Source organism: Polyodon spathula, chromosome 3 (assembly GCF_017654505.1).
Source record: "Polyodon spathula isolate WHYD16114869_AA chromosome 3, ASM1765450v1, whole genome shotgun sequence".
In the NCBI taxonomy this organism is placed as follows: domain Eukaryota; kingdom Metazoa; phylum Chordata; class Actinopteri; order Acipenseriformes; family Polyodontidae; genus Polyodon; species Polyodon spathula.
The window spans coordinates 2533898-2559170 of NC_054536.1; the positions used below are offsets into that span (position 1 = coordinate 2533898).

General features: G+C 36.7%; 1 protein-coding gene across 1 annotated transcript in view; it reads left to right on the plus strand.

The window, feature by feature from the left end:
• The first annotated feature begins 12051 nt into the window (after window positions 1-12051).
• LOC121310206 (dipeptidyl aminopeptidase-like protein 6) overlaps window positions 12052-25273 on the plus strand; it is a 161053-nt gene continuing 147831 nt past the window's right edge. The window contains exon 1 of the mRNA XM_041243511.1: window positions 12052-12328. Coding sequence (XP_041099445.1) covers window positions 12137-12328 — 192 coding nt within the window. The 5' untranslated portion in view covers window positions 12052-12136. The remainder of the gene's footprint in view (window positions 12329-25273) is intronic.

Sequence of the window (25273 nt, forward strand, 5' to 3'; positions counted from 1 at the left end):
TTGAAATTGGCCAGTCTCACAATGTTGTGGTTTTGAAGAGTTTGAGATGGGCGCTGCCCTGAAATGGCTTGCACTGGTCAATCAGTAAAAAAAGGGAAGAAAAAACAGGCAAGCAAATCTTTTGGAATATCCTTGTATGTATCAAACTTAGATTTTTCTGAAGTAGACACGTCCCATTTCACTGCCACATTGTTTCAACCTGTGCACATATTAATGATTCAGATGCTTTTCACGTTCTCCGTTCACAGTTAGACGTCTGCTCTGTACAGAATAAGAAGCAAAGTCCATATATAAAACCAAAAATGATGTACACTGCAAAAAAAAAAAATCCCTTATCCTTTCAGTGCAGCTAAATTAATCTAAAATTCTGTATGCATCAAGGAAGCTGGTTAATATATGCAACATTATTCTTCGTTAATTAAACCGTCACTCTATGAATGACTGTATTTGATGATTGTTTCTCTATTATTTTGATTTATTTTGCATGAAATGGCTTAGCTTAATCTGATTGCTTTTGATTACCCTAACTGACTGTGTAAGTCAGCAACTTTGAACATTAAGATAGATGTATTTTGTTATTATACACAATATTGAAAAACATGTGTTTGCATATTGCACCTACATAATTGGGTATGCAAAAAAAACCTGTTTATGTTAATTAATTAATTTCAGTGCTAAAAAGTTTAAATAACATGGACCGTAACTGATTGCTGCCCATATAGTATAAAAAATAATATTTTTCATTGATAGTACTTCTGCTCACAAGGGAAGATTATTACAATATTTCCATTTATAACAGGGACCTGGTTAAGAATATTAAACAGTTATTTCAGACTTAGTCCCGAAATAATAATAGTCCCGATCTTTTACACCCACGTGTAGCACAAACACAAGTCCACAGTGCGTGCTGGTAGTGCAAATACAGTTTATTGTGCAAACAGGGTGAAGTGTTGTTCGGGTTTAGTGCTGGCCTTTAGCGAAAGCTCCGAATTGTATTTCAGCTGTCTAAATAATAACAAACAGTATTTTCAGACAGAACATAGAAACAAACAAAACCCTCACAATAACAGCACAGGTTTGTCTTTGTTTAACCATTACAAAGGAACAGATCGCCTCACTCCGTCCCCTTTTGTCCCGTCTATCATGACCCCTTGGTTAACAAGTGCAACAGCTCCTCCCCCTTTCTGGATGACCAGCTTCTGCCTAACCCTGGGAATGAATTGTCAGGCCATCCAGTCCACTCTGTTCCCTTTACACAGCACCCGCACAGGTCGGGAGGGAGATGCATCACCAGGAATCATTTTGTCACACCATGTCATAATAAAATAGGTTTTATTTTCAGCAATAGTAGTGTTGTAATCCTAGCATGTTAAAGTACCTCTATTTTTATTGTAAGCAGCCATAACTTCTGATAAACCATGCACATGCAATTACACCCTGCTCTTTAATTAAGCAAATCATTAAAATGTGTTTAAAATGCATATCTTTTAACCCTATGTTGTTTCCACTATGAGCAGTTTTATGGGGTCTACACTTTAGTTTTACAAACCAATATAAAATTATCAGCATCAGCTTCTCTTTTCAACCATTTCTGTGTATCTGCTGTAACAAACATAACCCCATTTTGTATTCACTCTGTACTGACTGATGCCCATGTAATTAAAACACAAGCATGTCATACATTATGAGTACTGAACTTGGGTCAGTTGAGAAAGCAATATCAGAGTGAAAAATTGATTTCAAGGTTAGTATCGAAAGAGGTAGTACTGGGATCTGAGATGGCTGTCATGGGGATTACATTTAAATTATGGTGTAGCTATCCTTTTAGCAAACATGACAACATAAACTAATTTTGTGTAATTATTTAATGCTAATATTGCATAACACGTAAGAAAAATACGGCTATCTTTATCACAGTTTGTTTGGCTATTTGGAGCTGATATTAGGACAGCTGCAACAGACAGTAATTACAATTTATTCCATTGTATATCGGACATAGTGAGCAGCATCCAAGATAATACAAATTGTACCAAGAAACAAATTATTTCAAGAATATTAGCACAGCATATCCACCAACATACAGGTTGATATTTGCAGTTGTGCTGCGTCTACACTTTGGTATAAAATTAATCAGCTATAAGGAAAAATAAAACTGATAAATAATATTATTGGAGGCAAATATATGTTTATTTGTATAGCTCAGAAAAGACACACAAACACCCTTATAGTGACCTCATTCATGACCACTCCTCTCTCTCATTAATTACACACAGACCCTTGTAGTGAACTCATTCATGACCACTCCTCTCTCTCATTAATTACACACACACCCTTGTAGTGAACTCATTCATGACCACTCCTCTCTCTCATTAATTACACACACACCCTTGTAGTGACCTCATTCATGACCACTCCTCTCTCTCATTGTCCACACAGACCCTTGTAGTGAACTCATTCATGACCACTCCTCTCTCTCATTAATTACACACACAACCATGTAGTGACCTCATTCATGACCACTCCTCTCTCTCATTAATTACACACACAACCTCGTAGTGACCTCATTCATGACCACTCCTCTCTCTCATTAATTACACACAGACCCTTGTAGTGAACTCATTCATGACCACTCCTCTCTCTCATTAATTACACACACACCCTTGTAGTGAACTCATTCATGACCACTCCTCTCTCTCATTAATTACACACACACCCTTGTAGTGACCTCATTCATGACCACTCCTCTCTCTCATTAATTACACACACAACCTCGTAGTGACCTCATTCATGACCACTCCTCTCTCTCATTAATTACACACACAACCTCGTAGTGACCTCATTCATGACCACTCCTCTCTCTCATTAATTACACACACACCCTTGTAGTGACCTCATTCATGACCACTCCTCTCTCTCATTAATTACACACACAACCTTGTAGTGACCTCATTCATGACCACTCCTCTCTCTCATTAATTACACACACAACCTCGTAGTGACCTCATTCATGACCACTCCTCTCTCTCATTAATTACACACACAACCTCGTAGTGACCTCATTCATGACCACTCCTCTCTCTCATTAATTACACACACACCCTTGTAGTGACCTCATTCATGACCACTCCTCTCTCTCATTAATTACACACACAACCTCGTAGTGACCTCATTCATGACCACTCCTCTCTCTCATTAATTACACACACACCCTTGTAGTGACCTCATTCATGACCACTCCTCTCTCTCATTAATTACACACACAACCTCGTAGTGACCTCATTCATGACCACTCCTCTCTCTCATTAATTACACACACACCCTTGTAGTGACCTCATTCATGACCACTCCTCTCTCTCATTAATTACACACACAACCTCGTAGTGACCTCATTCATGACCACTCCTCTCTCTCATTAATTACACACACACCCTTGTAGTGAACTCATTCATGACCACTCCTCTCTCTCATTAATTACACACACACCCTCGTAGTGACCTCATTCATGTCCACTCCTCTCTCTCATTGTCCACACACACACAACCTTGTAGTGACCTCATTCATGACCACTCCTCTCTCTCATTAATTACACACACACCCTTGTAGTGACCTCATTCATGTCCACTCCTCTCTCTCATTGTCCACACACACACAACCTTGTAGTGACATTCATGATCACTCCTCGATGTACTTTCTGTGTACTGTGGCTTATTCTACCTTGTAACAGAGCCAAACAGCACAGACATTATTGTGACTCTCTTATCAGTGAGATACACCCTCCCACCCCTTCTACATGCACTGCCTCTCTACATTCCTGAGTCCACACTCAGCTCTTCAGTTCGATTGCTGTAGAAAATAAAGCATTGTTATTTTATTTATAAACTATTACAGAATTCCTACACAGCACCAGCTTCTCTTTTCACTCATTTCTATGTATCTGCTGAATACTGACACAACATATCCCCTTCAGTCACATTTTTTAAATTTCAATTTTTTGAAAATATTAAATAGTTTTGGCTGGTCAACTGCAAATGTGAGCCGATAGGTTGGTGGAGATGTTGTGTTAGTATTCTTGAAATAATAAAAATTGTACCAAGAAATTAATTATCTTGGATTTTATCTTGGTCTATTACTTTCATCAAACATCAAAAAAGTGTGTTTGATGACAGTAACAGATCAACATATATTAAATACATTTGCTTATTAAAGACAGTTGATAGATACTATATACATGTTTTATATTCTGCTTGTGTGTCATGGAGGAAGGAAATCTACCATAACTGTCCAGGAATTGCATTTACACCTGGCTGGCTTCACTGTCCTAGGGAATGGTTCAGTGATCTCTTAGCTATATTCATATAATGGTGCTAAAAAGTAGTTTGGACAGTGATGGAGCTCCTTTTTAAAATATCCCAGTCATTGTAATAGGAGATGGTGTCCTTTCTTCTTACTGTTTGCATGTAAATTGTCATCAGTGTACCCCAGCTGTGATGTTGATTTATATGCTGCTGACTCTGGGGTTGTTTTTTCTGCTACACATTTGTAATTGCCAGGTACTTTTGTAACGTGAGATTGCATGCATTGTGTTTGTGCGTGCATGTGTGCTGCTCTCACCTGCCTGTTACCCAGGACTCCTGATGTGGTATTTCAATGAGGTTTTCCTGGTAAAAACATGTTAAATAAATACATGCCTGTGGCAAAATGGTTAGCAGTGTGCAGGTGCAGGTGATCAATAAACAGACAGACAATTATAATCATTGCTCTAGTGCTCATGCTGAATACAGTTCTTTAGTTTTAAACAAAAGTGCAGTGTTGTTGATCCGGGTTTAAAGCTGGCCTTTGGCGACAACTCTGGATCATGTTAACCATCCAAATAATTACAAACAGTATTATTAACGACAAACAGAAACAAACAAAACATTCACATTTCACAATACAGATTCTCCTTCTGGTCCTTTAACGTAACCATTCACAAAGGAACAGATCACATCACTACGTCCCCTTGTTATAACGTCACCCATGACCCCTTGGTCAACGAGCGCATTCACTTACTGTACATTTTACAACACAAAGCTCACAGGCCAAATTCTGGCTTGGTTCAGTAACTGTCTTGGGCTGTTATATGGTATCAATTATTAATCATATAATACTAACTGTAATAAATAAAACAAGTTGAGTTACAGAAGGTAGGGAGCTAACTCATTTCTGAAAGAAAAAGCCATTGTCAGGCTTCCGGGGCGGGGATGGAATAGGATTATACCATTGTTGTTATGCAACAAAACCCACGTCTCGTGAAGTGTGTTTTAATCTGTCATCTTCTCTATAATGAAACTGTTTTACAAATTTATCACTGTCTTATCTATATGCAAACTATGCAGTCACAGAAGATCCCCAGGGGATGGGGCTGTTTAAATTACATTTCAATACTTCCAAAATCATGTTTGCAATAGAGAGATGAGCAGCACATTGTACAGTACGTTTGGTGTGGGAGCTGCTGTCTGTGCAAATACACTTGAGAACACGGGCAAGCTCAGGTGATCAGTATCTGTATGCACTCATCACACAGAGACAGGGCTCAAGTGAGCAGTATCTGTATGCACTCGTCACACAGAGACAGGGCTCAGGTGATCAGTATCTGTATGCACTCGTCACATAGAGACAGGGCTCAAGTGATCAGTATCTGTATGCACTCGTCACACAGAGACAGAGCTCAGGTGATCAGTATCTGTATGCACTTGTCACACAGACAGGGCATCTGTATGCACTTGTCACACAGACAGGGCTCACGTGATCAGTATCTGTATGCACTCGTCACATAGAAACAGGGCTCAGGTGATCAGTATCTGTATGCACTCGTCACACAGAAACAGGGCTCAGGTGATCAGTATCTGTATGCACTCGTCACACAGAGAGGGCTCAGGTGATCAGTATCTGTATGCACTCGTCACACAGAGACAGGGCTCAGGTGATCAGTATCTGTATGCACTCGTCACACAGAGACAGGGCTCAGGTGATCAGTATCTGTATGCACTCATCACACAGAGACAGGGCTCAGGTGATCAGTATCTGTATGCACTCATCACACAGAGACAGGGCTCAGGTGACCAGTATCTGTATGCACTCATCACACAGAGACAGGCATGAGGGGAGCTGTAAAACTGCTGTTACATTGACTGCACAGGGTTCTGTTTACCACAAGTCATATGGTTGGAGTTCATAAGCCACTATGATCGGATCTATTTTTCTATTTCTTTTTTAATGATGGATAATGCTTGCACCTTTGTTTACAGAATATGAACGCTTGAAATGTTTGAATGTCTCAATGATCATACAGTTCACATAGCAAACAGGATTTTAAAACCAAGGCTGCAGTATCATACTATCCAACATCTAACAGATGAAAATAGGTACACCGTATTATTATTATTATTATTGAAGTAAATTTAAGGTAGTTGTTATGTTTTTTAAACTGTAACAACTATGCAGGAATGCAGTGTTATATAGTTCAGAATTGATCAGTGTTTATTTTCTACAGCAGGAATGCAGTGTTATATTGTTCAGAATTGATCAGTGTTTATGTTCTACAGGCAGGAATGCAGTGTTATATTGTTCAGAATTGATCAATGTTTATGTCCTACAGGCAGGAATGCAGTGTTATATTGTTCAGAATTGATCAGTGTTTATGTTCTACAGGCAGGAATGCAGTGTTATATTGTTCAGAATTGATCAGTGTTTATGTCCTACAGGCAGGAATGCAGTGTTATATTGTTCAGAATTGATCAGTGTTTATGTTCTACAGGCAGGAATGCAGTGTTAAATTGTTCAGAATTGATCAGTGTTTATGTCTGTGACAGGCCGACGAGTGGATAGAGGCCCAGAGACAGACTGCAGTTCAAAAAAAAAAAACTTTTATTATAAATAAACACAAATTAAAAAGGCACAAGGGCAAAAATAATGATGTTTAAACACAAATAACCAAACAAAAAAAGCTAAACTTACAAAAATAAAGATTTCCAGGCTGGGCAATGCCTTCACTGGATTAAGAAAAATTTAAACACACAAACACACAAACACACAAACACACAAACACACAAACACACAAACACACAAACACACAAACACACAAACACAACCTGCTTCCTCAGCTCCCTCCTCCCAAATGAGAAGCAGAGGCCTCCTTTTATGTCAGGTGGCTGGGCGCTGATTGATTGTTAATTAACCTAATCAACTAATCAACCCCAGCCACCTGAGCATAATAAACCCAGGCAGGTAGGGGAAATTAACCCCATCCCTGCCAATTTAAAAAGGGCAGAGCTTTGGTCTGCCACAATGTCCTACAGGCAGAAATGCAGTGTTATATTGTTCAGAATTGATCAGTGTTTATGTTCTACAGGCAGGAATGCAATGTTATATTGTTCAGAATTGATCAGTGTTTATGTCCTACAGGCAGGAATGCAGTGTTATATTGTTCAGAATTGATCAGTGGTTATTTGCTACAGGCAGAAATGCAGTGTTATATAGTTCAGAATTGATCAGTGGTTATTTGCTACAGGCAGGAATGCAGTGTTATATTGTTCAGAATTGATCAGTGGTTATTTGCTACAGGCATGAATGCAGTGTTATATTGTTCAGAATTGATCAGTGTTTATGTCCTACAGGCAGAAATGCAGTGTTATATTGTTCAGAATTGATCAGTGTTTATGTCCTACAGGCAGGAATGCAGTGTTATATTGTTCAGAATTAATCAGTATTTATGTTCTACAGGCAGAAATGCAGTGTTATATTGTTCAAAATTGATCAGTGGTTATTTGCTACAGGCATGAATGCAGTGTTATATTGTTCAGAATTGATCAGTGTTTATGTCCTACAGGCAGGAATGCAGTGTTATATTGTTCAGAATTGATCAGTGTTTATGTCCTACAGGCAGAAATGCAGTGTTATATTGTTCAGAATTGATCAGTGTTTATGTTCTACAGGCAGGAATGCAGTGTTATATTGTTCAGAATTGATCAGTGTTTATGTTCTACAGGCAGGAATGCAGTGTTATATTGTTCAGAATTGATCAGTGTTTATGTCCTACAGGCAGGAATGCAGTGTTATATTGTTCAGAATTGATCAGTGTTTATGTCCTACAGGCATGAATGCAGTGTTATATTGTTCAGAATTGATCAGTGTTTATGTCCTACAGGCAGGAATGCAGTGTTATATTGTTCAGAATTGATCAGTGTTTATGTCCTACAGGCAGAAATGCAATGTTATATTGTTCAGAATTGATCAGTGGTTATGTTCTACAGGCATGAATGCAGTGTTATATTGTTCAGAATTGATCAGTGTTTATGTCCTACAGGCAGGAATGCAGTGTTATATTGTTCAGAATTGATCAGTGGTTATTTGCTACAGGCAGAAATGCAGTGTTATATAGTTCAGAATTGATCAGTGGTTATTTGCTACAGGCAGGAATGCAGTGTTATATTGTTCAGAATTGATCAGTGGTTATTTGCTACAGGCATGAATGCAGTGTTATATTGTTCAGAATTGATCAGTGTTTATGTCCTACAGGCAGAAATGCAGTGTTATATTGTTCAGAATTGATCAGTGTTTATGTCCTACAGGCAGGAATGCAGTGTTATATTGTTCAAAATTGATCAGTGGTTATTTGCTACAGGCATGAATGCAGTGTTATATTGTTCAGAATTGATCAGTGTTTATGTCCTACAGGCAGGAATGCAGTGTTATATTGTTCAGAATTGATCAGTGTTTATGTCCTACAGGCAGGAATGCAGTGTTATATTGTTCAGAATTGATCAGTGTTTATGTCCTACAGGCAGGAATGCAGTGTTATATTGTTCAGAATTGATCAGTGTTTATGTCCTACAGGCAGGAATGCAGTGTTATATTGTTCAGAATTGATCAGTGTTTATGTCCTACAGGCATGAATGCAGTGTTATATTGTTCAGAATTGATCAGTGTTTATGTCCTACAGGCAGGAATGCAGTGTTATATTGTTCAGAATTGATCAGTGGTTATTTGCTACAGGCAGGAATGCAGTGTTATACACTGAAGCATCTACCAATCAAGGACACACTGAAGCATCTACCAATCAAGGACCTACTATCAGGTCTCATTCATAGCCTGTTGCTGGATCTGCTGTCTTACCCACTGTGACTTAAATTGACGTTCAACATGGAGATGCGTCTCTGTAATATTACAGGAAAAAAAAAAAAAAATTGCAAATTGTGGCCAACCCATGTTTTCATAAACTTGGTTTTAAAGCTCTGGAAGTAAGCTTGTTTAATCGAATGTATAATTAATTGCTTGAAAGTGATGGGGAAACCAGACTGGTGACTGTGCTATACATGTCATTTCACCTACTGTAGGTGGGAGAGAGCCAATATCCTTAATGCACAGTCAGTGGTCATAACATGTTTGTGTTGGAAAAAATGAGAAAGAGCGTGTAAAAATGAGTTGGCTTAAAATCAATTATCTATATCATTTCGAAAGAAAGGGACTGTTGTGTTATTCATAAATAGATTGATCTGTACTTATGTATTTTTTTGCTGTGTTTTTTTAAATGCATTTTTTTTTTTTTTTTACTGTAATCTGGTGTACGTTACATTAATGCGTACATTACTGTACATTTTACATTGTGTTTCTAATAGAACCCGATTGGTCTCCATTAGTCGTGGAGTTTAAGAAGACACCGGTTTCAGCATTGTTGAAGGACTACAGTATGTCACAGAGCTTGCCGACTCTGCTCTGCACTGTAATGTCACTATCAGTGTTGCCAGATCCCCCCAAAAAGCCTCTAGATGAATGCAAGAAACCCTTTAGAATTGCCCACTAAATCTGAAATCCAACTTTATATAATTCCACAAGGACATCATGTTAAGTACCATTACAGTAGATTCTTGTTAATTGCATATCCTAGGTGCCTACTGTAACTGTTTTATGCAATTACCACCAAATGCAATTATCATTAACATATACAGTGTAATATGTTTCATTGTTTACCCGATAATTGCATAGAATTGTAAAGAACATTTATTTTGAAAATGTTTGTTCCTTATTCTGGTTAAATGAAAATGTATGTTCCTAATTCTGGTTAAATGCATAAAACTGTGAGGCACAGGGGAGATGCATTTCACAGAAATCTACTGCATGGGCATTTTCATAGGAAATGTGCTTCACTTTTGCTCTAAAGTTAACAGGAATATTCATTGTCATATATGCAATCCATTGGAATGCACTGTACAATAAACACACAGTAATATTATATTAGCACATCATGGCTACATTGTAAAAAAAAGAAGATCTTAATTTTCCAGATTATGTATTCTGTGACTGACACAACACTTAAACACTGCTCTACATTTGTTTCCTCTGCAACCAGTTTTAGGCCCCCACCTGTGCCTTTCACTCAAATTCTATGCAGCACAGACTCTGTGGGCCTGGGGTCCCTAATACCTGCTGTGCATGAAGTGATCTTATACTGGCAGTCAATGCAAATGTAATATCTGAAGAAATTCTATAGAAATCAGAGGTCACAGCTGCCAACTGGCATGATGTCACAGCGTATTCGCCATCTTAGTAAAGGAAGAACTTGCACATTATGAATAAATCTTATGGAACAAAATGTTTTCAGAAAAAAATAAGAAAAACCTTTAGAAGAGCCTCTAAAATTAAAAAATATAGCTTTTAAAAACCCTCTGCCAATGTCTTACCTCCAGATTGCCCTGAGCAGAAATGTGAGACCTCTGGATCTGGAGTGAAACCTCCGATCTGGCAACACTGGTCCTTGTGTAGTGTTGCTCATGCTTAGTCTCCATTGATGGTCTGCTGCGCCAGTCGTTCTGCTTGACAGTGATGAAAAGGTCGGGAGAGGGGTCTTTGGGTGGGAGGTACATTTAAAACTGCAAATAGAGCAGAGATAAGTACATAGATATATATCAATTTATTTTAAACCAACAGTAGCTGACAGGCCTAAATGCTTTGCAAAATACATAAACTGGTACAATCTGCAATATATTCTTAGTTAAGCTGTGATTTAAAAAAAAAAAAAAAAAAAAAGGATTCTGCAAATGATATGATATTATATTATACCATATATATATATATATATATATATATATATATATATATATATATATATATATATATTATATATCTATATATATATATAGTCTTGCAGAACACGGAACCCAGTTATCCACTATAGCCCCCCTCTCCAGGTCATTTATAAATGTATAGTATATATATATATATATATATATATATATATATATATATATATATATATATATATATATATCAGCGGATGTTCTATTTTAATTGCCCACAAAGGGGCGCTAGAACACGGTGTAATGAAGCAATGTCATTTGGCAGAGAAAAGCTTATTACTAACAATACAAATCTCTTGAACTGAGTCGCAGGTCTTGCGGTGTAAATCCCATTTACAGCTATTAGAACTAGTGCTTCTGCTTTCTTTACTGATGCATATTTATTTTGATATCTGTGCTGATTTTTTTTAATGGAAATGTATAAAACAAAGCAACCTATTTCGAGAAAATATAGTCTTTGAACACATTGCAACTCTGCTCACTTCTTATGCAGAGAGAACCTCGTCATGGTACCACAATTGTTTTGCGTACTTCTCCCTCGTCGTCAGTTCCGGCTACTCTTCTCTTTGAAGGTGTTTTTTTCCCCCATAATCAGGTGTCCGTGTCTATGTAAGTTTTGTGGAAAGGCAAGTAAACAGACTGGCGTTGTATTGTATGGACGACAGGACCCCCTATACCCCCTAACGGATTAAAGGAGAAAAACAACGAGCTCTGAATGCAGAACAGTCTTCAACTAATAGACACTCTTGGACTGTGCTTTCTGTGTTGGTATGCGACCTCCAACAAATTGATCTGGAACCGCGTCCCGTGGAGTGATTTTAAGCGTTATTATTATATATTTTTATGTTTCTTCTAAATAAATGTCAATCCACTTAATCGAGATTTCTGGCGGATTGCTTTTGACATCCTTCTCCGTTGGCTTTGCGAAGTGCTGAACGGAGACTCTAAAGAAATACAAGCCGTCTGATGACAAACTTGACTGTTCTTTTGTTGTAGCACGCTGTAGTGTTTTGGCTTGACATATGGCTTCACTGTATCAGAGATTTACAGGGAAGATCAACACCTCTCGATCTTTTCCTTTTCCACCCGAAGCCAGTCACCTTCTTGGTGGTCAGATCGCCGAGGAAGACAATGCTGGGAAGACCCCACGCCCCTTGCAAGATAACCGACCCCGTTTGCAATATCAGAGCAGGAGGGAATGTGAAGACGAGGATGTAAGCAGACACATATTCTATCGCTCTCGTGTTGGGTTTATTGTGTGAGAGTTGCTCATTGTAGATTGCTGCTGTTTGGTTTATCTAATCTAAACCCGTAACAGTTATGATTTATTAAACAGGTTCCGGGCTCTCACTTACTCATTCCAATTTGCATTGTTATCGTTTTTGCCTGTGTTGCCTTTTACATATCTGCCTTTGCTTCTTGCTGTTTGCAAATTTAATTTTAGCTTTTTCCGTAGACTACTGACGTGACTTGTGTGGGTTAATGCAATATATATATATATATATATATATATATATATATATATATATATATATATATATAGATATAGATATATATATATATATATATAGGTCCAAGTGTTTATATATATTAATGCTAATTTAATTTAATTCGAAAGCTTTTGAAAAAATCTTCTTCTTCTTCTTCTTCTTCTTCTTCTTCTTCTCTTCTTCTTCTTCTTCTTCTTCTTCTTCTTTAACGATAATGTCGGAATCAACTTAATTACCATTAGGCGATTGCTACCAATAAGCGTCTTATTTTTCAAGTAGATGTTAATGCCTAAGTAACGAATGACTCATCAACAGTAATGTCCACCTCTCATGATAGATGTACGAGTTAAACCAACTCGGATCGATTGATCTCAGCTATTTGCTGGTGAGCCTCTTTGGAAATACAAGCAATCAGTCAAACAGATGGCATGCCAGCGCGGCTGCTGCCTGCATTATTACATGTGTTCTGTTCCAAGGAGATTTTCAGGCAGCATCGTTTTAATCATTATTTTTCTTTGATTGTGCTGCAATAGACAGGATGTATATACGTATCTTTTTTTAAGACCAAATATTTTATAAAATGTTGTCATACTGTACTTGCATGACACAGTTAAACGGAAAGCTAAAAAAAAGGCACATGCATATCTTTCTCGACGTATAATAGTTACCGGTGTGCACTTGAATCATATAGGCTGTATAGTCACTGCAATGAAGCGTATGAAGGGTAAGCCTCATCCACATATTCAGAGTGCTTCTTACTCATACAATACATTCGTGGCTCTTATCACCGTTGTGTGGACTAGATACTATTCAGCAAGCATGTCGTAGATACCCCGTTGACCAGACGTTACAAGCACATGGAAACTACAGCTAAGCCGAACATAAACAGAAAATATTCGTCAAGAAAAAGGGGTTTCAAATTCTGTCCTAGATATTTTCTTCCTTGAAAGGATTTTTCCCCCCTGTTGTGCATTTAGACTTAACAAAATAAGTGTGCGTCAGGAGACTTGAGAAAGCCTTTAATGCAATATTGCAATTTGTAAAAACACAGGAGTATAACTGTAGTGCATAATTAACAATTGTATAATAATAATAATAATAATAATAATAATAATAATAATAATAATAGAACAACAACTCAGGCATAATCACGCATATATTATACTATATATATATATATATAATATATAGTATATATATATATAGATAATATATATATATATATAGATATATATATATATAGTTTTTGTTTTTAAAAATTTATACAGCCTTGACGGACCCTGTTATGCTGTTTATTATCAAATAATAGTGCATAATGTATATTAACACAATTGTTGTCTGTGGGCGGAACCCAACACCAACATGCGAAATAAGTAGTCAACTCTATAATAATAATAATAATAATAATAATAATAATAATAATAATAATAATAATAATAATAATAATAATGTTCTAGTTGTTTTTATGACTAATAATAAGCATCGACACACCAGTAGCAACTACTTTTTTCAATCTCAAATTAGAAACAAACTCCGTGTTGCTGTCCAAGGTGCTGAAACAAACTCTGTGTTGCTGTCCAAGGTGCTGAAACCGCTCTCCACATTTTACAAAAGCAAGTTAAATTTGTATTATGCGACGTCTACGTTCTTCATTTGTTTTCATATTGTTGTTAAACACGTCGTCCAAGACACCAGCAAATACTGTAGCTGTTAAAACCCACAGTCAGCTTTATCCAGACTGTATTCCCAGTGCAGATGACAGGCGAGAGCGCGCCACGAGCAAGATAAATGAATGCGGCTGTTAATAAAGAAATCCCTACAGGGAATGTGCAGGAAAAGGACACGCCATGAGTGGAATTATAAATGAAATAGCGACACGTGGCGACATTTATCTGTATAGCTACGAAATGCACAGGTAGTACTGGAAATTGAAATGTCACTAAGTGAAAAGTAGTTTATTGTATGTGTTTATAATGTATTTTAGGCATGGTATGATTCGGGTTTTATGTTATGTCATTTATTTTAATGTGCATACGAACAGCAAACATTCACAATGCGTTAGCTACTTTATTTAAGCTAAAACATATTTTAAAAAATTGTTGTTTTATCAGGTCAAAACCATAAAAAATGTAAAACACATTGCTAATATAACTTTCTGTCTGGCGTTTACTCTGACAGCCACACCTGTTCACTTCTGTGCTCCTTGCATTGTCTTTATTTAATGTAGCTTGCTCCAGGGTCTGCTCATGTTAAAAGCGCCCATGTTCTCTTTAATTATTCATGCGTATGTGTGTTGGAGATTTGTTGATAGACGTTGCTCCTCTGCCGTTGGTAACTGATACAGTAGCTTTATCAAGCACCGACTTGCAATATAAACTCGCTTTAATTCTAGTTTTAAGGACTGTCTAAAACAACATTGGCTAGGTTTACTTGCATCAGGAAGTCCACATTTCTCATGTCGTTGTGTTTATGTTATGACAATGTCATGGACAATTCACAATCATTTTCATGATAGAAATTGCTGTGCAAAAAGTTTGATATGTTTTCCTTCAATATTAGTCCTGTTTTTCTGACTCGCTGGTCACGTAACCAGGAGTGCTCGTTGAAGCGCAACGAGGCAAACTCGCCCACGTGACTTTTCTACTGAACCCAGCAGGAGCACAAATATCATTGCAGCTCTTCTAGTTGAGATGCTTAACTTGGAATTCAGCCCTCCCTCACTTAGCTGAAGCTTGCACTCCAAAAAGCATTGCTTTTACTAGGAGAGCCATTGAAGACCTCCTAAAAATCTATAGTAAACAATACATGTAAAATATTATCCTTGATGCATTTCTCATAAATAGTGTGCAAAAAAAATAAAAGGTACATTGACACTGCTCCTTTTACAAAATGATAATGATCAATAAGGCCTTTTTGCTTGTAAAATAACATTTATAGAAAACACAAAATACTGTCAATGTATGTCCTTCGCAAATAGCTGCATGCTTGTATAAAGATCTTGTCTATAACATTGTGCTTGAACCTAGTCTAGGAATCCTGTCTTTAACATTGATTTTATGGGGACAATGGCATAACTGAACTTATATTTCAAGATGTAGTCTAGCAGACACTTCTACACAACAAAGGAATCTACAGCAATCAAATAAAAATGTACTATCTGGTCCATACTATTTGTTTAAGTTATATTCACTGAAGAATGCAGATACTACATGCAGCCATGCTGTTTTCTGCACTATTAACTCTTTGATCTTCCTTACACTTCCTTACTAACTAACTGTGTTTGCATGGGATATTTGTCTAAGCATTAGAAATATATGACATGCCACCAAACTTCAAACAGAATGATTTTTTCAAAATGTAAGATGAGTAGCTCTCTATGATTTTTATTTTATTTGCTCCTAATCATTTTCTGACATGCCTAAAATCCAATAACTTCACCAAAATTAATGATGAGGAATTTGTGGCTTGAAATCAGGATAGTTAATATGAACCAGCTGGAACTGCATTAACCTCTGGGATGAGAGGCCTCTGGACTCAATATTGAAATGAAGGAAGGCCAGAGTATGTACAGTGTGCAGCTTTACTGCAACCTGCCTCACTGCTAAAGCATTCCTGGGACTACATGGGCATCAGGGTCAGTTCATTTCTTAGGTTCTGGGTTTCTGCAGGTTTTCCAGGAAACCACTAAACAGCAAACTCCATCCATGTGTCCAGCTGACCATTAAAATCACTCTTCATAGTGGAAAGTATCCTCTCTCTGTTAATATCATTGTACTCCCTTTGTGATTGTGACAGAGGGTTGCACTACATACAGTGTAGTACATTCTACAACAAAATACCACGTGTAAAATACAAAGAACTTGAATGCAATGTAGGAACAATTCAGTCATTGAGAATTTAATGTTGATCTGAGCGATTAGTTATCTGAGTTGATTTACTATGAACAAACATTCATGTGCAGACACAAGGAATAGTTAATCAATAGTAGTATTTTATTAAGTACAAAAATAATAAACAGAAATCAGAAAAGTCATAAAGTAAATCATCTGTACTTTATGTCTTCCTTGCACCAAACTGCTTGTGTTTGCAGTTTTGCAGTCTCTCCACTGTCCTTTCAGCCTCATCCAGTCCAGATGCCCCCCATCCTAGCCCTGGTCAGCTTCAGTTCAATATTCCTGGTAGGAACCCAGGGGCCCTTTTTCTTAAGACACATCAATTTGCTTTTTTCATAAGACACAGCAGTTTGCTTTTTTCCTAAGACACAACAGTTTCATTAATTAGTCCATTTATATCATTAATACATGTTCATGTACTATGATATTCAGGGACTATGTCCTACATCAAAGAGGTAGCACATCCTTATTAAGGTTACTCACAGCATGTCTTTGAAAATATCTCATTGATATCTGGGTTGAGAGCGTGTTTGATAGCAGAAGCAATGATTTATTATGTAATCAGGCTGTGTACATTCTTCCTGCCAATACAGGCTCCACCAATGAGAGAGAGGGGGGGGATACACATGATAAAGACAGAGGCTTCTTGAAGCTGCATTTCCATATTAAAGGATTTACTAATCTCAGCTCCTCAAATAAGCCATACTTAGCATGACTGCCATACCAGTTGAACAGTGATGCTCCTGCTGTGACATCAAACAATATGGCACTTCTGCATGTTTCTATTAAATGTTAAAGCATTATACAAAAACACAATAAAGTGCTATACAAACACACAATAAAGCGCTATGCAAACACACAATAAAGTGCTATACAAACACACAAGACAACATTGTTACTCTAATCTAAAAGAAAGTGGCCTCCCTGGAGCATTAGCTTACAATGCCAATGATTTTGGTTCCAGGGACTAGCCAAAGTGCGGCCTTCCCTAGCGCCTCAGCATGGATTTTCACTCTCAGGGGCTGACATAGGTTAAGTCTGCTCAGTGCTTAGAATGTTAATCTCTAAGGAAACTCAGGTTTGATGATGACATTGTTTCCTGTAGACCAGAGATCAACCAACACTCAAGCATAGTGTTAGGTGGGCACTACCCTGTAGGAGTCCCTAAGGTCTATTCAATGAATCTAAATAATGCCAACATTTAATAATAATAATAATAATAATAATAATAATAATAATAATAATAATGTGGATATTAAATATCCAGAGGCACTAATTCAGCACTGAATACGTGCCAGATGTTCTATATGAATCCCAATACTAGTCAATTACAATTCTGGCATGGTTAAATTCCTTAGTTTTGCATTCCCTGTTCCAGTAAATGGGGGCTAGACATGCAAACAACAGTTGTATTTCTCCAGGTTGACTAAAGTGCTGACTTTTAGAGAATGCTAAGCAGTCATTTCCTGATTGCACAGCCAACCAGTTAATGAAGAAAACCATGCTGCAGTAATTAAACAAAGTCACATGCTTTTCTAGCAAATGTCTCCATCCTACACCCATTATTGGTGGCTAGCAGGTGTAGAAAATAATATTGCCCTTCACTGTTTGGCACACTTACACATCTATTTTGTAACAAGAGGGCAAATGATTTTCCAGAATATACGTTGCATGTACCAGTACACTGTGTAAGAATACAGTGCATATGGAATGGCAAAGGATAATGTGAAAAGGGCTGAATTGCATTTCTAAACTAAGCTGAACTACTTACTCTATCTTCTTTGTATGTCATATTGTATTTGCTTGGGGGGGATAATTGATTAGTGATTAATAAATTAATCACACCTGTGGGCTTTGATCGATTCAACAATAATTGATCAATTTCATTTTGTCTACCTGAGGGTGGTATCAAAAATGGTACATGAAGTATAAATCTTGAAAAATGGTGGAAGGTTCTTCTAAAGACCTTGGCAAAAAGACAGCTGGAACATTTGCTCATTGGTGCTTTCCTTTCATGGCAGTACTACAAGTTTATTGTATTATCGTAGTTGCAAGTAAACAGATTTTCTTTTATTCAATGTATTTGTTTTAGACGGTAGTTATATCATACTTTTTCTTCAGCTAACTAATTGAAAGCTTATGGTGTACCAAAAACAGCAATTAAAAACTAAGTTAATATTTTAAATGACTCACTTTGACTAACTTTCAGTTACATGTAAGCAACTATTTTGAAACTGTCAGATTACATGTAAGGAGATATATGTATATTAAACATTAGCTGGCTTTATAGACATTTGCAATAAATAGCATCATGTTAATACTTTGTATTAGTTGGAATTGTCTTTCAATACAATTTCATATCACTTGCAAACAGGTGCGAGTAATCAATTATTAGATGGGATGATTCTCCTTTTATCATTTCATGTTCATCGCAGCACACAACAAGATTGAAATAACAGTCTGACAGAATGCAGCAGACAGATGGGTTCAGACAGAGCTCAAATTAACCGGAACGACAGTCTGACTTTTGAGATTTCAGGCTGTCAGGACAGGTATTGGTCATGCTTTTCTTTTTTAATGCAAAAAAAAAAAAAACAATACTGATGTTTTTTTTAATCCAAACAAATGCCAGAACAGAGTCTGTATATTTCTTTCATAAACCTTTTTTTTGTCAAGACTAATCAGGAAAAAAAGTTTAAAGCAGTAAATGAAGCATTAGTTTACAGTACATTTACAATGGAGCCAATATATAATAGGAACATTAAATAATACAATGTAAAGCCATCTATCCCTGAACTTCGACAGCGTTACAAAACATGGCAATAAATTAAGTTTTAAGATTTTTAAATAAAAAATGTAATAAAAAATGCTTCAGAGGCTACTGTACTCAATTCTTATTCCAATGCAGTTAAAACGCAATTATATGTCACTTCAAGCGAGTGGACAGTGTGGGCATTTTCATTAAAGAGGTTGCTTTGAGAAACAGCATTGCTGCTAATACATTAAGCCACGTCTGCCTGGTATGGCGGCAAAGCTGGAAAACCTGCTGTGGCTTGGGAAATTGTTTTCACAGCAGTTTCAAAATAAATATCGGATTAGTTCCAGTTCAGCTTTTTTTAGTTTTAGAACTAGAATTTAAGGAATGTATTAAAAGGTAGCAATAATAATAATAATAATAATAATAATAATAAATAATAATAATAATAATAATAATAATAATACAAAATACTAAAAGGATGAATACGCATTTAGTAAAGAAATACTATCGTACACAGTGGGCCTCATAAACCATTGACAGTGGCAACGTCTGTTTATTACAGCCCTCACTGACCTGTGCTATTTAGATTAAACATTAAAGCTCATCCTAGCCAGTCTGATTCCAGTCATTATCCCGTAGATAGGACAGCTGGAAATCTTCACTCACGACACTGTGACACAGCTCTGGCCTGGCAGACTCACTCCACTCACTCAGGCCAGGAGCAGATACTAAAGGAGGCCACAGTGCATGGTGCTGACATACTGTAGCATGGTGCAGCATGGAATCTAAACACACTGGAAACAAGAGTGTGTGTACCAGGCCAACACAGTGTGTAGTGAAAACAGAGATGCTTTTAATGATCTCCGTTTTCACAGAGTTTCATTCCTTGCATGTTTAATATCCTGCTATTAGGGATTGCACTCCTCTATGTTTATGTGTGAACAATACCCAACATGCTGTATTAAATCATTCACCTTGTATAGGGTCGTGTTTGTGTTGAGCTGACTCGCCAGTACGTAGAAACACCATGAAGCCTGTTAATGTGACCATTTTCAATGTACTCTTTGTATCTGATCATTAAAGTGTGACACATAGAGCGGGTAGGTGCTAAGTGCCTACAGTTGTATGTTATATGTTTTCAATGGTCATTTTTCAGGGGCTTACAAACTAATCAATCAATCACTCATCAGTTAGACTGGCATGTTTGTTTTTGAGCTGGCTCGAGTTCTTTATTGAAACATCATGAAATCTGTTAATTGTGCACTGGGTTGCAAGGGCTGTGCTACTAAATATAATATATATACATATGTGTGTGTGTGTGTGTGTGTGTGTGTGTGTGTGTATATATATATGTGTGTGTGTGTGTGTGTGTGTGTGTGTGTGTGTGTGTGTGTGTGTGTGTATATATATATATATATATACTATAGATATATAGATATATATATATAGATATATTCTTTGCTACAGCTTGCTACAGATCATCTGCTAACCAAATACTGTATGTCAAGGGTGCGTGACTAATGATGTTATTTTGTGAGCCCCTGAAGAATAAATACAGAAAAGGAACAAATGTAATCATACGCTATGTTACAACCAGTAAAATTCCCCAATGAAGGCCTGTAAGTGCTTAAAAGCTGTAAGTAACTGAGGTCAGTTACCCGGCAGGCTGTCCACGCAGCATCGTAATCATTGCCTCCATTTATTTTCAGAGCTTTCTGATATGGAGGCTGCACTCAAATCTAATTATCCACTTATGTCTCAACCTCCTTCCTGATCTGGTGACTGACAGACACAGGTAATTTGTCATGTCATCTGTGTAAAGCCAAAAGATTTTCCATCAGATTTAGAATCATGACTTTGAGTCATCTGTAACAGTAATGTTTGATAATAGGAAACGCTGTTGTGTGATCAGTAGAGGCCCATGTTTTTCGCAAATACCGGTACGAAATAACACAAAATGGAACATATACAACGAAATGCAAATATGAAAAGAAATAACATGAAATATCATTACAAAACTAAAATTAAATGACATTTTTAAATTGTGAGGTTCATAACCTTACTTAACTAAATAATTGCTATCGTAGTTGTCAAGGCTCAGCCGTTACCATGGACACGGTCTGAAGGAAGCGGAAGCTCTGACCAGCACTTGCACAGATGTATCATTGGAGTGAGTTGTTTGGGAATTAAAATTGTAATGGAAGAGAAGAGACGTTTGTTTCTAAAGCGCATAACAATTAAACAACGCTGCAAAGAGTTTGAGCATGAGGGGATGTATACTTGCTTGATGTGTATTTGCTTGTACGCTGTTTTGTATTAATATGCTAATTTTTTGTTTTATTTCAAGTGGTTTTGAATGAATGGATCTGCTTTGCTTAGTGTTTAAATACTGAGAAACCCCAAGCTTGTTGTATACTGGAGCCCTGCTTCAGCGCAATGGGATTGAAATACAAATCCTATTGTTTTTTTATTTATTGTTTTAGTGGGTAGATTGCTGTATGTGCAATTATTATGACAGCCCCACAATAGTAGGGCAGTGTAATATATATATATATATATATATATATATATATATATATATATATATATATATATATATATATATATATATATAGTAATGGTATATATAGATAGTATATATAATTGTGTTTTTATAGAGGGCATGGACAGTATGTACTGTAAATAAGCAGCTGATTATAAAGAGTGGGGGACTACGTTACATTTACTGCCTTTAAAGAGAAATTATGGTAACTAAATCGTTTTTCTGTGCGAGGTGTGCTTGTCAAAATGTTTTTAAAAAATCAGATAAATTTTAATAAAAAATATGTATGTGGTTAAAACATGATGTATACTATTATTGATATACATCTATTTGAGTTTTATTAATGTGTATCTGTAATAAAATGACATTTATGATACATAAAACAAAATAAAACCACATTTGTGAAAAATAAAACAGAAAATGATCAAAAATAAAAATAATTTCACTGGGCTCTGTATATCAGTAATTTCAGAATTGCAACCATTGTGAGGTTCTGGTAGCAGAAGCAAGGGCTCTACTGCTTTCCAATCTTCAGTCAGATTGCTGTTTAAACCATTAGTCAAGCAGCCTTGACAGCCTTTTTCATTTGCCCTTTTACCCTACCATTCCTCCCAGCATTGGAGGCCAAATCTATTGGAATCATTCCAGAACAAAATAATTGGATCCTTTGACTGCTCTCAGCCATTGCTCCTGTCCAGAATAGGAATCATTCAAAAACAAAAGAACTGGATCCTCTGACTGCTCTCAGCCATTGCTCCTGTCCAGAATAGGAATCATTCAAGAACAAATGAACTGGATTATCTGACTGCTCTCAGCCATTGCTCCTGTTCAGAATAGGAATCATTCAAGAACAAAAGAACTGGATTCTCTGACTGCTCTCAGCCATTGCTCCTGTCCAGAATAGGAATCATTCAAGAACAAAAGCACTGGATCATCTAACTGCTCACAGCCATTGCTCCTGTCCAGAATAGGAATCATTCAAGAACAAAAGCACTAGATCATCTAACTGCTCACAGCCATTGCTCCTGTCCAGAATAGAAATCATTCAAGAACAAAAGAACTGGATCCTCTGACTGCTCTCAGCTATTACTCCTGTTCAGCGAGTGTATACAAAGCAAGCGTGAAGGGTTACTTATATTTTATGTTATACAATTTGCCTGATGTAGCCTACTTTGTATATATATATCCTGCTGGCATTGCCCTTGATAATGGATGTGATGCTGAATTGGGCCTTTTAAGGCATGCTATTCAGTACTGAATCTCTAGTCTTTTATGGGTTTCTGTGGAAAACATGTATTTGATAAATGGTAAAGCTTTTTCTTGGCAGTCTACCATGCTAGTAGCTTCAATTGGTGCCAGTCACTTTCATGTTAGTACTTCTGTGTGACTATATTTCAATATAGAGAAAACACATTTTGGGCCATAAATCTAACTGTGACCATAAATCCATTGTGAACTTTTCAACCTCTCGTACTGTCATGATACAGATTCCTTTATAATCCCTTTGTTATTGTGGTTAATCTTTTTTTTTTTCACAAATGATACAAATTCTACTTTTATTTTGCATTTTTGCCCAACAGATCCCTGAATGACTACAATTGTAAATGAGCTACACAAGATGATACAGTGGGTTTGTTATGGTTTTAGTTTTAGTTTTAAATAACATTTTATTTGAAAGTAAACAACAAAACTGCTGTGCATTTGCTTTATATTTTTCTATATCTGCCTGCTTCCTATCTACAACTTATAAATTACATTCTTTGGATACCAATCCATACCCTGTCTCATGGTTATAAATAATGTTATACCATTGCTGTGGTATAATCATTTCATATTTTAAAGATGTACAATGCAACCTAATTCTGGATGCTAATGCTCATAATGAACTATAGACTATTATACATGTGCTATGTTGTGACCTCTTATAAAGGCTGGAATTGTGTTGAGTTATAATCCTTGCAGGCTACAGGGACCCATGAATAACGTGAATCATTTACCTACAAAAAAGCATGTCAAATCCAATCTGATCGAAGAAAGGTCTGATGAGCTTCTCTGCAGTAACATGCATTCACAGACAAGGAGAGCCCATGTAGCCACATTATATTAGCATTGTACTGAGCACTACATTATGAATTTACAGTGAGTGGAAGGATAATTGAAAGTGATCATTTGCATTTTTTGGTAATATGTGAATGTGAAATGCATTATTAACCGTTAATCAGCTTCTTAACTGTTATTTCAGACAAACACAAATGCACCGTAATAGACCTCGAACAAATCTGATTTTCAGAAGGCTCTTTATATTACATTGTGTGAAGTCAGGGTGATGTGTCAGTCACAAAAAACAAAGAACCCAGAAAAGACAATTAGAGCCATATGATTTATTATACATTATATTTCAGTGAGTTTATATACAACACATGTTTTCTATAGCTACACAGAAAGTATATGAAGTAATAGACCCAGGGTGAAGCTGAGCCGGGTCTTGTCTAGATTAAAGAGATGAGTTGTCATAACGCAGTTATCACCAATTCAAATTCCTTTAACTTCCCTTTGAAGTATGATACCATAAGTGTCTGCTGTGTGTGAGACAGACAAAGCATATCTGCACATCTTTTTTTTTTTACGCTAGTACAAGTGTACATTGTTAGGTTATAAGTGCCCTAACGAGCTGTAAGTTATGTGAACATCTCTGGTTATATTATATAATGATTTCTATTATATAATGTACATCATATTAAGATGCTCAACATTCTTATTAAGAATACATTTACCCTTCATAAAAAAGCAGGGCAATACAAACTGATACATGTCATTGCAGCTGCAGAAACAATAGTAAAACAACCTGCTTTCAATACTGTAAACCTGCACACTTCAGCGGAGCAGCAACAGTACAGCTGTTGTATTGTGTAGCACACGTTATTGTCCAATTTAAACTAGATAATAGAAACTGCGAAGTTGGTTCAAATCAATGGCATGCAAATAAAAAGCAGGGTTACGCTAGTCTAAATAGTTATTCAGCTGTGTCATAACATAACCTTGCATTTGAATTTCAGCATGAAATCTACCAGATTGTAAAAGAACCAGCAACGTTTAAGCCTTTCAGTCCTGAATTATTTTGTCTAGCTGAAGAAGGGACTCCTTTATTGAGTATACATGAGCACAGGACAGCTTTTTTTCATATATTTCTACAGTGGCTCAGACTGGGCCCTAGGAGTCCTGTGAGGTTCCCGTGTGATTTCTGACGGCATGTGTTAGAATACAGTGCTAAGATGAGGCGTGACCTTGAGGTCCTACCAGAACTGGAAGGGTTAAGGTTGTCTTGTTTTTTTACACAAACCCATTACAATAAATTGATCACATCTTAATTAGATGGTAATACACTCCGTGCAGTTATTTTTTATTCAGATCCAACTGTATTCCCAGAAAAATCTACCCAGGCACTTTTATATTCTGCTGAATATTCAATCGGAATG